At 43.9% G+C, this 17,152-nt stretch overlaps 1 protein-coding gene across 1 annotated transcript in view; it reads left to right on the top strand.

The window, feature by feature from the left end:
* The first annotated feature begins 416 nt into the window (after positions 1–416).
* Positions 417–17,152, top strand: part of GALNT1 (polypeptide N-acetylgalactosaminyltransferase 1) — a 60,779-nt gene continuing 44,043 nt past the window's right edge. The window contains exons 1-2 of the mRNA XM_028703031.2: positions 417–960; positions 16,642–16,866. Coding sequence (XP_028558864.1) covers positions 16,728–16,866 — 139 coding nt within the window. The 5' untranslated portion in view covers positions 417–960; positions 16,642–16,727. The remainder of the gene's footprint in view (positions 961–16,641; positions 16,867–17,152) is intronic.

Below are 17,152 nucleotides of genomic sequence, written 5' to 3'. Positions count from 1 at the left end.
GGGAAAAACACAAATCACGAGAATCCCCGGGGAAGGAGATAGGCAAGTCCCATCCATTCTACAACAGCATCCGTCTCCCCGACGGCGCAGAATGAACTTCGAGCTCTGCAATTTCAGGTTTCTGTTCAGTCTCTTTGATGGATGGATGGATGGATGGATTGATTGGCGTGGCGCGCCCCGCCCCCTGTCTCCCCGCCGCCCAATCCCCTCTCCTCGCCTCCCTTCCCTCCGAAGCGAGGGAGGGCGGCGGCACGTGACGCCGACATCCGGGTCACCTGCAGGCGGAAACAAGACCACCCGTAGCCAACCGTTGCTTCCTTCTCCTTTTCCTTGACGGGGGGGAGTGGGAGGAGTCAGGTGTTACTGGGTGGGGCCGGCGAGCGAGCCTGACGTGCGCGCGCCGACCGCGACTGCGTTCTGAGAAGTCGGGGTGCACGAGCCGGCCGCGCGCGCGCGCGCACTTGCGCTTTGAGGTGGGACCGTTTAACGCCTCAGCCCGCTCGAGGGGAGGACGACGACGACGAGGAGGAAGTCGCCGCTGCCGCCGCCGCCGGCCGTGAAGACTCAGCGCGGCTGAGGGAGATGCCGAGCGGGCTGCGCGGCTGAGGGCGTCGGCAGGCGGTGGCCGGCGGAGCGAGCGACCTCCATCTCCCCCTCCATCTCCGGCGAGGCGCGGAGTCCCAGCGGCCGCCTCCCGCCGTCGCGGCGGCGCCGTCCTCGTCTCGGCGGCGAAGGGCTTCCTGAGGGGACGGACTCGGCCCGTGCCGAGCTGGCGGCGGCGCCTTCCCCTCCGCCGCCAGGGGGGCTCCGTTGGCGGGAGAGCGGCGGCGGCGGCGGCGGCGTCTCCTCAGCCCGCTTCCCGAAGACGCTGGCGGCAACGGCCGGCGGCCGCCAAGGGCTACTCGAAGACGGGGGGCGTTCGCTGCTTCCCCCTCCCCCTCCGAGGCCAGCTCGATGGAGGTGGGTCTCTTCCGTAGGGCTGCTCTCTCTCTCTCTCTCCTTCCCTCCCTCCGTAGAAAAAAGGGAGAGAGAACCCAAACCCAGCCTGGGAAAGGGCAGGTTCACACGTACGGCGTGCCCGCGTCGCTTGCGGGCTTCGCAGGAGTTCCAAACGCGTCGTCTGCACGCGTCGTCTTAACACGGCCTGGCGGAAACTTTTCGCCTCTCCCGAATGGCTCGAGTAGTTGCGGCTCCTAACGCCTTCGTTTCGTTTCATTTTTAATGGATTGCCCTCTCGTTCGTCGCCGGCGCTTAGATCTCTTATCACTGACGAGCGAGTTTAACCGGGCAGGTCGAGAGGTGGCTGGACAATCGACATTGGCTAGGGTCAGATCCGAACCCAACCCCCGCCCCGCCAAGTCAGTGCCGGGGCATCGCCCTTTACAGCATTGACTGTGAATGGGTGGATTTCCCCAAGTTGGTCCAATCCCGTGCACCTGAAACAAGTATGGCAGTATGCAGCGGTGCTTACTTAGAAGAAAGCATGCGTAGGGTCACGGCCTTACTCTCCTCCAGCAATAGGGTCTCTCTCCTTCCCACAAAATGGGTGGTTGGCTTTCTGGCTGTTGCTGGACTCCAACCCCCAGCCAGCCCCCTTAATTATTATTATTATTTTTTTGCATAATTTTCCTTCTGCCCTTTTCCCAAGGGTTATTTTGTTGCCTGAAGCTGAGTCAAAATTGTAACCCCACAAACACTTTAAAAATTCTTGCTTCAGCGTCCAGGCACCAGTTCCTGCCTTCATCTGCTATCTATCCATCACCCCATAATGGTCCCACTGCTGCAGGCCTGGCCCGTTGTGAGAGTGTGGGCCACCCATGTGCCCTTTTCTTCTTTCCTTTACTAAACGTTACACGTTTTAGCTGTCCTGCTGTGCTGTGCAGTCATCTGAGAAAGTGTTTGAAGCAAGTGAATTTGACTATCTTTGCTTGGACAGTTTGATACAAAATATGGCATAATAATTGCCACTATTTATCCTATAATTGTACCGCTTGGCACTGCTGTCTCAAAGTTTGCTTGTTTTACATAGCTGTGGAGGAAATTAATGATCCTGAAGCAGGCTGTGCCGCTGGCTATTTTAAAATGGTGTGTTCCTGTTCTCTTTAAAAAGAAACAAGTTCCTCTTTCACTGTAAGATTGACTACTAAATATGCCCAATTTCTTCTTGCCGGCTTGATTACCCCTCCATTTCAAACGTATTAAAGTTTGAGTGAAGCACATAAAGGCAGCTGCCTAAACAGCAAGCCCTCTTCAGAACTCTTTTGAGGTAGGAAAAAGGTGACCCAGAAAAGCTTCTCTAGGCTGTGCTGGGGATAGTAAGATAATGTATTTTACTATGTAGCTAATGAACTTCAGGTAATTAGAAATGTTTCCATGACCAAAGAGTATAATGCCCTTTGTTTACAGCAAGTAGAAGGATTTTCTTTTTTTTTAGGGAGGGATGGGGAAATGGACACATTTGGGAAACAATACCATCATGCTGCTGGCATTATGTTTGCAACTAGTTTTTGAGAATTTTTGTACAATTTTGCAATCTTGGTAACAGACTTGACAGACCTTAATATTTTTTCCGTCTATATATACATGTAAACTTAGGAAATGGTTTGTTCTTCTAATATTAAAGTGTTATTTTCATAAAATGTGCCTTATTTGGGGGAGAGAATACTTTCATTCACCAGTGCTGGTTTATTCAGTCTTTCAGTGCTGCTTTAAGTGTGTTTTGATGATTGAAGGCACATGTGTCTTTAATTGGTACTTCATAGATAAACCTGTACAGAGAAGATAGAGAGTGGATTTCTGGTCTTTGTTTTGGTAAGTGATGTGCGTCCCGTTTTCCTTTCTGGGACCTGGGTGTCTCTTCATGCAGGTACTAGACAGTGACAGAGCTTGTTTTCTTTGGTCAAGTGGAAGGGTGGGAGCTAGATGGCTAGCTCAGGGGAGATGCCAGGTGCTCATGAAATTAGGTTCCCTGCAAAAGTTGGATGCTTGTGTGCCCATGATTTTTTAGTGGGGGAGAAGAGAATGATGGAGAACTCTGTTTTGCTTCAGGTTAGTGGTAGGTAGCATTGTGCCTCCATATGTTGTTGGACTACAACTCCCATCATCTCTGCCCATTGGGTAACCATGAGTGTTGACTTTCAAAAAAAAGGGTGTTTTTCATAGTTATGCTGTTATGTTTGGTATTTTAAGGATATTAATACATTAAGTGTTGAGTACTGTACTCCAGTAATTTCCTGAAGGAGTACAGTTTCTCATTAATAGTGATCTCAAAAGTAGAGCCTTGGGATACCTTTATTCAGTTTTGTGTGCAAGAGTATACTTTGCTCGGTGTGTGCATCTGTGTGTACTAGTAGCAGTACAGTAGCTGTATACTGAAAGGTTTGTTTAGTCCTTTGTTTCCTTTGTGCCATGTGAAATTAAATGAATAAACAACTGGAAAAAGGCTTGTGTGGAAGCAACTTTTGCAGTATTTTAATAAATCATTCCCATTTTGCAAAATGGTGGCAGCATATCCCCAAGAATCCTGGAAAGATTATTATTAAATTGTGTGACATTGGCAGACATATGTCTGCTGCACCTGGCAACAAACATGTGAATGATAACATACTGCAGGTTAACCTTTATAAAATTAGTTTGTTAACAATGTCTGCTAATCTCAAATACCATGTGTTAATTTTGTCAACTGCCATATCTGAGCTTATATATATTTGAGAAGTAAAACACTGTATGTACTTAAGTGTTCTTGTTACCAAGGTTATAATAAAGATGTGGACTAGGAATTTCCATCCAAGCACTTTACTACAATAGGTGACTCAATAGTAGTAGTTTGTACTTTCAAAAAGAAAGTGAATGCTTGGTGCATGTTGCATATACGTAGTATAATGCATGCTGGTTCCATATGGTATAAATTAGGCACACATTACCTTCCCCCTGCCCAATAAAAGTCTTTTTTGTTCAGATTACATTTTGACTATTCATTTATTGTGATCTATCTTTTGAGAGAGTCTTTGAATATATTGTTAATGATTACTGTGATAATGAAATTAGTTCTAGTAATGATTACTGTGATAATGAAATTAGTTCTAGTAATAATAATTTAATTATTCATACCCCGCCCATCTGGCTGGGTTTCCCCAGCCACTCTTGGTGCTTCCAGCAGAATATAAAAGCATAATAAACATCAAACGATAAAAACTTCCTGATACAGGGCTGCCTTCAGATGTCTTTTAAAAATTGTGTAGTTCTATATCATCTGATGGGAGGGTGTTGCTGCCGAGAAGGCCCTCTACCTGGTTCCCTGTATCTTCACTTCTTACCGTGAGGGAGCCAACAGAAATCCCTTGGGAAGTGGACTCAGTGTCTGGGCTGAATGATGGGGGTATACCTTCAGGTATACAGGGTCAAGGCCATTTAGGGCTTTAAGTGTCACTCTGAATTGTGCTTGGAAACATACTGGGAGCCAGTCTAGAGCCTTTAGGACTGATGTTATATGGTCTTGACAGCCACTCGGTCAATGGTGTAGCTGCCGCATTCTGGATTAGTTGTAGTTTCCGAGTTACTTTCAAAGGTAGAGCACATTGCAGTAGTTCAAGTGGGAGATAACTAGAGCATATACCACTCTGGTGAGACACCGGCAGATAGGGTCTCTGCCAACATGCCAGACGGGGCTGGTAGATAGCTGCCCTGGACACAGAATTGACCTGTGCCTCCATGGGCAGCTGTGAGTCCAAAATGACTCCCAGGCTGCTCTCCTGGTCCTACAATGGCACAGTTACCCTATTCAGGACCATGGAGTTCCCCACACCACCCATTGAACATAGGGGGAGATAGTTAGAACTTTTGTATTTTTTAAAAAGATGCTTGAATCTCTCCCTTCACCTGAATCATCTTTCATCTCTTGGTAGATTCTGCCCCTTTTGTAGGTGAGATGATCCTTTTTACCTAGATTCAGTCTGAGTTGAGATTGGAAAGGCTTTCAGATCAGAGAAAAACATCATGCAGAACAGAGCTGAATATTTTCAATTTCTTCAATGCAATTCCTACTTCAGACTTGCCATTTAGAACTTCAGAAGGCATGTACCGTGGTAACTTCTGGGTCAGATTACTGCAACCTGTTCTACATTGGACTGCCTCTGGGGGACTGTTCAGAAACTCCATATCTGAACATGTATCCAGTTTTGAGCCAATCACATGGACTGCCAATTCATTTTTGAGTGCAGTTTAGAGTTTTGACATAGGAAGCCTTGCATGGGTCCCATGTGAACTCTCCTGGACCTAGAGATCAACATCCAAGGCCCTTTTCTGTGCCTCTTCCAAAATAAATTTGGAGGGTGGCAACAAGAGAACAAGTCTTCTATTTCATACGTAGCTGCCCAATTTGGAATGCTGCCCCCATAATGCCAATCTGTGTTAGAAACTGGGAGAGGAATGCTAGGAGCCATGTGGCTCCTTGGTCCTAGGTTGTGGGCGCCAAAACAAAATGTCAAGGTACCTTTTTCTTTTGCTGCCCTGCTGCCAGGCAGACTAGGGGGGTGGGAATCAGGTAGTCTGCAGGGAGGTGTGGCAGCAAAAGATGTGTCTTTTGCTACCGTGCTACCCTGCAAAACACCTGATTCACCTGGCAGTGTGGTATCTGTTTTTATTTTTTTGCTGCCTGGTGAATCAGGGTCTGCAGGGTAGCGTGGCAGCAAAAGACGCATCCTTTTTGCTTCTGCTGTGCCTGGCAAACCAGCTGAATGCAGCCAGGCAGGTGGCGAAGCTAGGTGCCAAGGGTGGTGCCCGGACATTTCCAGTCACGAAAGGCCAACTGGATTTTGCAACTGATGCCTGGCTGATTTCTAATGCTGGTGCCAATCACTGTCCTTGCTGTGAAGTGGTAGAGCAGGCATCTTTCCCTACTGGGAACAGGCACCCACAACCAATGTAGAATTGAAGCCCAGCCTCTCATGTAGCAGCTGTTTGACTAGGTTGGCATGGTTTAGGAGAAATGGCATTGCTGGCCAAATTGGATCCCTGCTTTTGCACAGCAGAATTGTTTCTGGCAGTGTTTGTTGGTTAGCAAGTTTTAAAAGTAGGGCCAGGGGAAGCAGGGGAACCTAATTCACGAGGAACCAGAACTTGACTAGTCCTTGCAGCATGAAGCATCTGTCACTTTGACTGAGTTAAAAGCCAGTGAAAAAACAATAGGTTCTGGAGAGTTAGTAGTGTTAAACACACCCCATTATATTCAGATTTCTTAATTTTGCATATAAGGCAGAGAACTTTTAGGCCTGATAGATGAGGCAAAGCTGCCTCAGCAGATTTAATGAAGTTAGCCTGCAGGGAAACTTAGATGTTTCAGCGTATCTTTTGTCATCTCTCAGCAATGTTTCACAGCTCCACCTGTACAAGTGTAAAGATGCCAGACTCTCACACGCTCCTGGCTTCCAAATGCCAGAAATTAGACTAGCAAAGTGATGAATGACAGGGAATGGAGGGGTTAGTTGAATAAGAGTGCTTGATGTTGGAAATTTGGAAGTCATAGCCAGTGGATCATCCCAGTTACTCAGAAGGTTTTCTGAACAAATTTTTAAAATGCTGTGTATTCCCAGTTTAAGGTAGAAGGTTCTTAAGGAGGGGTGGGAGGCTGACTATCAAGTATTCAAAGAACTCTCTAGGGATAACTCCCATTCCTCTGTAATCTTAAGGGTCATTACCCAAGAAGAAATCTTGCATGTTAGAAGAAATCTTTTAGGAACCGAGGTCCTTGTTAATACATTTATATACTTAATTTGACATCCTAAAAGGGCTTTCAAATGATGGATGGCTGTGGAGATAACATCTTTATAAGAAAATTGTTAAAATTATGGATTAGGACTGAAACTTTAGATTGTAAATACTAAAGGTAAAGAACCCCTGGATAATTAAGTCTGGTCAAATTCGATTATGGGGTGTGGCATTCATCTCTGCTTTCAAGCTGAGGGAGCCGGCATTTGTCTGCAGACAGTTTTTCCGGGTCATGTGGCCAGCATGACTAAACCACTTCTGGGGCACGGAACACTGTGACGAGTGCCAGAGCGCATTGAAGTGCTGTTTACCTGCCTGCAACAGGTATATCTATAGCATATCTGCAGCAGTGTATCTACTCACGCTGGTATGCTTTTGAACTACTAGGTTGGCAGGAGCTGGGACAAAGCAGCAGGAATTCACCCCATTGCATGGATTCGAACCTTTTTTTACCCTTTTACTTTAAATACTATTAGGGTTTTAGTTGACTCTATGGGGATCTGCATCAGTAGATAAAGGGAAAAGAGGCATAGCTTCCTGAAGAAACTGCTTAATGGATCTAGACTGAAGTTACAATGTATCCAGTTTGACAAGAATTTGTATAGTCGTACCTTGGAAATTGAGCAGAATCTGTTCCGGAAGTCTGTTCAACGTTCAAAATGTTTGGGAACCAAGGCGTGGCTTCCAGTTGGTTGCAGGAAGCTCCTACAGCCTATCGGAAGCCACGTTGGATGTTCAGGTTCCAAAGAACATTCACAAACCGGAACACTCACTTCTGGGTTTGCGGCTTTCGGGAGCCAAAATGTTCAATTCGCAAGGTGTTTGGGATCCAAGGTATGACTATAGTTGCATTGATATTGCTAAATGAGGAGCTGTACAGAATGCTGCTCAGCCATTAAATTATTATTAGAAGGCTAGCTAGTATTCAGGTTTTTGGATTTGATTTAAATTTGCCTAGACCAAGCCCCTTCATAATCATTAGAATTAATAACATCAGATTTGATAGTGGTAATGTTAAAACGTTAAAATCAATAATATGATCTTTATGAGATAAAGTCAATAAGTTTTTTCCTAATCTGGGATCATGGAATTGATATCTTTAGCCATAATTTTAGGAATTTTTAAATGTTTTGTTTAAGTTCTACTTTGCTTAGTATCATTAATTACAGAATCCCGATTCCTAACATAAATGCCACTCCCACTTCCTAGAGATTAAAATTAAATTAAGTGGCTGTTGATTAGATGAAGGTTTTCTGAGATATATATATACACTACCTGTCATCGCATTAACTTTCAGTTTCCCATTTTTAAAAAACTCCAGCTTGTCTGCCACCAGTCCTCAAAAAATCCCCAGGTGACTCCAAAATTTATATTGGGACTTGAACCACTGTTTGGCCTCTCGCTTTTCTCATGCAGAAGGGGCTCATTCTCACAGCATATTGCTTTTCTAGATTTTCTCAAGGTTTGGGTTTTGATGCAGCAGGTGGGCACAGGAAGGGAGAAAGAAGTTTTATAAAAAAGCTCCCATCTTCCACTCTGCATTTTCACATCTATTTTCAGCTGTCCCTGGCCCCCCCCCCCCCCCCCCGGTCTGCTGCTACTGCTTCAGTGCTTTTTTAAAGTTGAAAATGTTTTTCAATCCAAGATCCCAGGCAATTGTGTCAATGTCGCAGAGGGCAAACGAACCCTTCACTCTAAAGGAGAAAATGCATCCTTGTTACCCAGGCAACTGAGCCATTCCTTCCCTGCACAGCAAGACTTTTTTTTTTCTGTTTCAGTTGGTTGTAGGAGCAGGATGGGAGTGCACATGGTTTGCATGTCCACATTCTGCACTTACATTCATGATTTAAAATTCATTATACTTTAAAGAGCTCTAGCATTCAATCACTGATGAAAAATGGAGTTTACAAATGTCTGACTTGGAGATGGAAAGCCTGTCAACTTTCTGATGTTGCTGAACTAGAACTCACAACTTGTGGAGAGCCACAGCTTGTCCATCTCTGTTGTAACTCATATAGTGATATTAATTGGCTGCTAAAACAATTAACAGTTTGCAATGAAATAGAGCTTTTATACTCTGGTTTTGGTCCAGAGTATAATGACTCTCAATTCCACCCTCCACCCCTTTCCCTCAGTTTATCCTTAGTTTTGTTTCTTATCTGATTGTAAGTTACAGGCTGGATTTTCAATAATTTAGCAGAGGCCAAAGATTGTTCTCAGCTGTTATTTATGAATTTAAAGAATTTTTTATCTTGCTCTTTAGCCAAAAATATGCTCCCAGGCAGCTTACAAATGAAAATAAGGCAGCCTTGTTCTAACACATACAGTCTAAAAGACACAGCACAAAGGGTTTGGAATGGAGAAGGAAATCAGACAGCATTCTTAGTTATAAGGTTCTTGTAATGTCAACTGGAATAGAATAAACAAAATAAAAAAAATCCTTCCAGTAGCACCTTAGAGACTAACCTTAGAGATGCGGGTGGCACTGTGGTCTAAACCACAGAGCTAGGGCTTGCCGATCAGAAGGTCGGCGGTTCCAATCCCCGCGACAGGGTGAGCTCCTGTTGCTCGGTCCCTGCTCAAGCCTTCTGGCTTTAACTTCTGTAAGCTTCAAGCCTTCTGGCTTTAACTTCTGTAAGTTTGCATGGTACAAAGTTGCCCTGTCTCCATGAGAGGTTTTTGTGTCTGAAATCAGAACATTTCATAGGTCATTTGTGATTAAAAGTTAGAAGAGAATCCTCCTTTTTTGTCACTGTACCATAGGAATATAAATGCAAACCTCCTGGATCAGTTAAGTTATATTTAGTTGAGTACTCTTTTACAGTGGCTAAGTGGATGCATCCCAGCAGTGAACAATCAAGATATGAATGCAACAGCATTCTCTCACTTATTCCTCAGCAACCACAAAAGACATGATACATCTGATTCTGGGGGTTGTCTATGGTTATCATGACTTGTAGCCATTGAAAGCCTTATCCTTCATAAATTTGTTCCGTCCCCCATTCTAAGCCTCTGTTAGTTACTGGTCATCACCCTATCTTGTGACAATGAATTCCTTAGTTTTAACTGTGTTCTCTGTGGAAAAGTTTTCTTTTTTCTGTCCTGAATTTCCCCCTTTCAATTTCTTGGAAAGAATCCAGGTTTGAGTATTGTGAGAGAAGAGAGAATTCATTCCTATATATTTTCTCTGCACCATGCATAAATTCATACACCTTTGTCTTCTTGCATCTGCTAGCAGTGCCCTTCTGAATTAATATAAGAACACCTCCTGGATCAGAAGAGTCCTGCATTCTGTTCACCCACTCGCCAACCTAGCACTCAATTGTTTGCCATCCATAACAATGTTACTCTGAGCCAGGGGTCGGCAACCTAAGGCCCATGGGCCAGAAGCGGCTCCCTGAGTCCATTTAACCAGCCCACGAGCTGCCCCTGAACCAGCGCAGCGCGGGGAATCTCTTCCGTGGCACCGGAAATCGCTTCTGCGCATGCCCAGATGCCCAAAGTCGCGTCTGCGCATGTCTGCAGCATCAGAAATCGCATCTGCACATGCCCAGAAGCCGAAAATAGCTTCTGCGCAGGCAGGATTTTCAGCGTCTGGGCATGCACAGAAGCGATTTCCGGTGCCGCGGACATGTGCAGAGGTGACTTCCGGCGTTGTGCTGCGCCGATCTGGCCCATGGAGGATATCTGCACAATAATACCTATGACTCGTGGTAATATTTCCATTATGGCTAGTGCTCATATCTTCTATGAATTTGTCTAATACAGTGGTACCTTGGGTTACAGACGCTTCAGGTTACAGACTCCGCTAACCCAGAAATAGTATCTCAGGTTAAGAACTTTGCTTCAGGATGAGAACAGAAATCGTGCGGTGGCGGCGCGGCGGCAGCAGGAGGCCCCATTAGCTAAAATGGTGCTTCAGGTTAAGAACGGACCTCCGGAACGAATTTACGTAACCCGAGGTACCACTGTACCATCCAAGCTGGTGACCATCACTATTTCTTGTAACAAATTTGATATTGCTGTGTGAAGAAAAAAATCAGTTTCTCTTTCCTGAAATACTCATTGATCAGTTTCATTGGATGATCCCAGGTTCTGGTTTCGGAGAAGAAAAAAAACTTTTTCTTTCATTTTTGCCACATAGAATCCATTGCCATCTGCAGTGATTTTGTGGATGTGTCTACCCATTCTGAGATGCCTATTTTGACTGACTTCTTGCCCTCTTTGAAGCACAAATCAATCCTTCCGCAGTCACAGTTTTTGTGATGAAAGGTAATACATTATTTGCTATTTGGTCAGGTAGAGACAGGAATCAGAATTGTAGAGTTGGAAGGGACACGGTGAAGGTAATTTAGTCCAACCCTCTATAATGCAGGAAACATTTGCCTAATGTGGGACTCAAACCCACAACACTGAGATTAACAGTAAAACAGTGCAGACCAGGGATAGGGAACCTTAAACCCAGGGGCAAAATGCAATTCTTCAGGTCTTTCTAACCATGCCTGCTTCACACCCTCCTTGAGTGCACTTGCATGTTCTTGAACTGTGATGATACTTCTGGCATGCCTGGATGAATAGGTGTTTAAGTACTCATTGAAGCCACTGACTGAGCATAGCTTTACTATTCATTGGTAAGAATTGCATCTGTTGCTCTGCCCATTGCTGGCATGCAATCTCTAGAAGGCTGCCCATGAGGGTAGATAAGTGATTTGACTTTGCATAAGACAGGTTCATGTGTTCATTACCTATATGGCCATTTATGGGTTGATAGGCTGATTCACATTTTTAGAATATTTATTTTCATGCTCTGTAGTGAAGATGATGTTAAAGATACAGTGTTAAGGTTCAATATTCTGTTAGATTTTGCTACATGATTGATTCTTAAGGACAGATAAAGCTTTCCTATTCCCATTGTGCTGGTGTGGTTAAAGGAAACATGTTTTGTTGCCCATAGACAATTTTTCGGCCTTCCAGTCAATACCTTTGCATGCGTAGTTTGAGTACAATGTGCATCAGGATTCATATCCAGAAAAACTGAATAGTTTCCCCCCGGCATAATTTTTCCTATAAGGAGGATTGCAAGCTAATATGAGGATGCTGTGCCTATTTTTTCTAGACTGCCAGTTTTGTGTCAGGAATGCTTTTTGAATGCAATAAAATGCTAGAAGACTTCAGTAAGTGAAAGGGGCTACTTAACTGTTTTCTGCTGCCCCGTGATATTTTGGAGAAAGAATATTGAAAGTGATGTTCTGGTATTCTATTCTATTTGTTTATACTGTACTGTCGTAGTTTTAAACCCTTTATTGCCACTGTATTTGAGTGACATACAGTTTGGGTTAATTTTTCTTGTAATATCTGATCTTTTACCAAGACAGTTTCCTTCCAGTTAGTCATCAATAGAAAACCTGAAACGGTTCTGAGGAACTTAAAAGTAATTGAAGCTGCTTCAGTAAACTGTAAACTCAGTTCAATGCACTTTTGTTTGCACTATAGTACATAAAAACCAGAAAATCTAGGTTACTGTACTGTAAACAACTTTGAGCATGGAATTATGTGTAACAAAACTACTTCAATTGTCTATAATTTGGATTTAGGTAAAAGACTAGTGGCTTTGTTAAATACGATATGAACTATGATGTATTGCTAATAGGTACATAGTGGATTCCAACCAGAATCTGTACCCTGGAATAATTTTATTTGGCTTTTGGCAGTCCTGCCTAGTTTTATTCAAGGTGTAGTAGAGAAGTTGCCCACTATTTTGATCAAAGAAAATTCATTTCAGAGAGCTGAATTTTTAGAAGCTCACAAAATAAGGACTTGAATTGTGGTGCATGATTTATCTCTCATAGTACAGCAGTGGGGAACAGGATCCAGTTGGAGGACCAGATCCTGCATTCTCCCTACCCTCACTCCCAGCAGATCACTTTGACAGATGGGCAGATGACTATTTTTTTAACATACCTTGAACTCAAGTCACATTGCAAAAGATGAGTACAGTTGATCCAAGCAGGGCTTAAAGTCACCACTGATTGGCATTGACGTAAAGCCCTCCTTTTGGTCAGTCCCCCCAAAATGTCAGAGAGCAAGCGTAAATACTTAGGCAACAGCTCTTTCTGATAAGGGTCCCAGGCAGTTGAAGAAGCTTGCCCCTTGATGGTACCAACAATCTCTCCCATAGTTACGCTAGCAACTATGCCACTCCAGGCTTGTTTTAATAATATGCTGCTTCAATAAATTTTAATTGGCCACGGCAGCAGCTAATTTCATAGTTACTAGTTTTGAAAAATATTAATTGGGTCACTTTAAAATGTCTTATTTTTCTTACCCTTCCTCAAATGGCTGTGGAAAGTGTACATACCGTGTTTTTCGCTCTATAGGACGCACCGGACCATAGGACGCACCGGACCATAGGAGGGGGAGAAGAGGGGAAAAAAATTCTCCCCCTCTCTGCTCAGCGCCCCTTCAGCGAAGTGGCAGGAGAAACGGAGCCCCTTCCATTTCTCCTCCTGCTTCACTGAAGGGGCGCTGCACAGAGAGGGAAAACTGTGCAGCGCCTCTCCAGCGAAGCAGAGGGTGTGCACCGACCCCTCTCGCTCTCCAGGCTTCAGGTGGCTATCCGCAAGCCTTCCGAGTGCAGCGGGAACTCCTGCTGCGCTCCGAAGGCTTGTGGACAGCTGCCTGAAGCCCCCGGAGCGCAGCCTTTGAAGCCTCAGAGCAGCAGGGTGAAGGCACCCTGCTGCCCTGCAGAGGCTTTACACAGCCACCACCAAGCTAGAACAGCGAGACGGAGCGCTGTGCAGCGCTCCCCCTCTCTGTTCTGGCTTTGGGGACAGCCTTTGAAGCCTCCGCAGGGCAGCGGGGTGCCTTCACCCCACTGCCCTGTGGAGGCTTTGCGCAGCTAACCCCAAGCTAGAGCAGCGAGGTGCAGCGCTGTGCAGCGCTCTGTCTCCCTGTTCTGGCTTTGGGCTTAGCCGCGCATCCTGCATTCGCTCTATAGGACGCACACACATTTCCACTTAATTTTTGGAGGGGAAAAAGTGCGTCCTATCGAGCGAAAAATACGGTAGTTCTCCCTACTCTGTCCTGTCATCGTAAGCATATGAGAGAAACAGGCTCAAGGTCTCACAGTGAGCTTCATTGCTAAGTGGAGTTTTGATCTCTTATCACCACAGCCCATGTCAGTACCTCTTTGCTGTTCCATATTGTGTCTCACAGAAGGACATAATCTTTCATGTTAATGCTACTCAAGATGAGCTTGTAATTTGACTAGACTTATCTCAGCCTTGCTTTGAAATAAGATGCAAACACATGTATTTGAAATCAGTTTTGCACTGCTTTGCATTATCAATATACAATAGTATTTAACAGAATAAACAAAGCCTTAAACATCTTAGGACCACATAAACCATCTGGGACTCTGCGATTATCATCTTACTTCCTCCACGAGAGGTCCAGAGAGTGGCAACACAAGAGCACTCTTATAAGTTATTTTCTGCTAATGCTACTACACAATTGATCTTAAAGAAAAAGTGGGTATATGATGGCAGCCTAGGCTTTGGTTTAGGGTTGGTATTGGGGAAAGGGGGGTTCTTGTGCCTTTAAAATCTATGATCTCCACAGTTAAGACCAGCAGGACTTCTCTTGGGAAGTATGAGGTTGTTGCAGGGTGGGGGATGGTGGAGAAAAACAACAAGGACCGTAGTCTCGATTTTGTGTTATGCGATGCCCCCCACAGCGCACACTCAAAGTTCAAAATGTGCTCATTGGTCCAGAATGGTGGCAACTCCTGCTGTACTTGATGGCTTTTTTTACTAAGGATTTTAAATTTAAGGATTTTCTAAAACTGTTCTACAAATTTATGTAAACTTCCTAAGGTTATTAAAAAAGTTAATACTGCTTGCAGTAATTTTGAACAATACACTAAACACGAAAGCTTCAGCTCTTTGAAGCAACTAATGTTTGACCATAAGTGACAGAAGGAACTGATCACTAAGAGAATATGAAAATGTCAAGGGGGAAAAATTAATGAAACTCATTTATTTTGTCATGGTACATATTGTTCAGTTATGCTTAGTCATACTTCCCCTTAATTTCTGTTTTATGAATTATATGTTAATAATCTTGCAAAAGTCAATTATTGTGACACCTCAGTTCTTATAACTATTCAGTTTCGGGAATTACTGTGGACACAGAGTTGAGACTTATGTTGCTGTCACTTTTAATACAGTGATTAGTAGCTTTTTATTCTGAAGGGTTGGTGATAATTCAGAACCAAAAATTCAAACTTATTTGTTGTAGTTGTGTTTGTATATCATATAACAGTAGTTAATGTTTACTACTCATGTCTCAATGTATGAACTATCAAAGCAGAATAATGGCCACCCTCATGGTTTCAATATTTCCAGATAAGGTATCTTTTGTTGGTGACACAGGGTCACACAGCTAGGTTAAGGCAGTTGTCATCCTTGGAAAAGATAACCAAGGAAGGGAGGTTGTGTCTCCCCCCACTTCTCTCTGGGTATGTGTCTAGGTGTCCTTGGATGAAGAGGTTGGTGGAGTTGAGTTGCCTTTATGGAATTTGGTGATGTGATGGAGCAGAGTACTGTAGATTAAAATGAGTGGTTTTCTGTTTTGGGGTTTAAACCCTACTTTTCTTCCCTTGTAACCAGTTTGCCTTGTATGAAATGGGTGTTTTGTGACTTGCCATATGCACTGTAGTTGTCATTATGTAAACAGGCACACCACCTGGCAGTTATTTTGTGATAGCGCCCACAACACATGCTGAAAATTCCAAAAGTGCCAAGAGTCCCAGAAAAGTTTCAGACCCTGTCTTTATATAATCTGGGATCTGACCTTAATCTTCCATACAGGCATTTCCCCCAGCCTACATATGTCTAGTCATGCCTCTAACACTTTGTTTTAAATGCTAACTGAACATCATATGATGGAACAACCTTACAAAATGCTTTAAATATGAAAACAGATACAGTGGTACCTCGGGTTACAGGTGCTTCAGGTTACAGATGCTTCAGGTTACAGACTCCGCTAACCCAGAAATAGTACCTCGGGTTAAGAACTTTGCTTCTGGATGAGAACAGAAATCACGCAGCAGCAGCGCGGTGGCAGCAGGAGGCCCCATTAGCTAAAGTGGTGCTTCAGGTTAAGAACAGTTTCAGGTTAAGAACGGACTTCCAGAATGAATTAAGTTCTTAACTCGAGGTATCACTGTATATTTTGTTAGTTCCAGGGGTTATTTGTTCAAGCACCAGTTCTCTGTTTGGTAGAGATCACTGCTTTCAGGATGGATTTGTGTGTATAGCTTGCACACAGGCTTGCTGGGTAAATTACTTAATTAGAACAGTTTGCTTGAAGAAGTAGTTTGCTTCAGAACCTCTTTAATAGTTCTTCTGAGCTTCAGAAATTGATGGGGAAGTTAGGCCGTTCTCCCACATTTTTGTAAGTGTGATGCAGAGAAGACATTTTTAAACCATTCTCTTAGGTGTTGGGAAATGGAAGAGCTGGCTCATGCAGTAATGAAAACAATGCTATTGGATGCCCATCTTGGAGTACATAAGCTCAAGTATTTTTCCCCTACATTTTTATTTGGAGCTACCATACTCTGGATAGTTTTAGGATAATGAGATACCAGATTTCAATTACAGCCCATTTTGCTTTGGGGAGGAGTTCTACTGAGAATGGAATAGTCATTTTCAGTAAGATCTGGCTTACTAGAGTGCCTATGCTTGAGGCATTTCACATTGCCTAAGCATCTATTTAATAATCATACTTGAGTGCATTAAACTTGTCTGTTATATTTTGAGAAGGATACTTTATTCCTCAGATCCTTTGTAACTCTTTTCTTTTTTTTCTCCATAGATGTCGAACATGATCTCTGAAATGGGATTAAAGCAGCGTCACTGACTTCAATATACACTTCATTTTTGTTTTTGACTTAAAGTGCCATGAGAAAATTTGCGTATTGTAAGGTGGTCCTTGCCACCTCACTGGTTTGGGTCCTTCTGGATATGTTTTTGTTACTTTACTTCAGTGAATGCAACAAATGTGATGAGAAAAAAGAGAGAGGACTACCGCCTGGAGATGGTAAGTATTAATAGTATTTAGTGACCAGAGATTAAGTTTTCAAACAATCTCCAGCGCCGAGGGCCTTCTGGCGGTTCCCTCATTGTGAGAAGCAAAGCTACAGGGAACCAGGCAGAGGGCCTTCTCAGTAGTGGTGCCCACCCTGTGGAACGCCCTTCCAGCAGATGTCAAAGCAATAAACAACTACCTGACATTCAGAAGATATCTTAAGGTTCAGGGAAGTTTTTAATGTGTGATATTTTAGTGTGCCTGGCGTGCTCTGGTCCATGGGGTCACGAAGAGTCGG

This window comes from Podarcis muralis, chromosome 13 (genome assembly GCF_964188315.1).
Source record: "Podarcis muralis chromosome 13, rPodMur119.hap1.1, whole genome shotgun sequence".
NCBI lineage: Eukaryota > Metazoa > Chordata > Lepidosauria > Squamata > Lacertidae > Podarcis > Podarcis muralis.
This window is presented reverse-complemented; position numbering and strand designations above follow the sequence as displayed.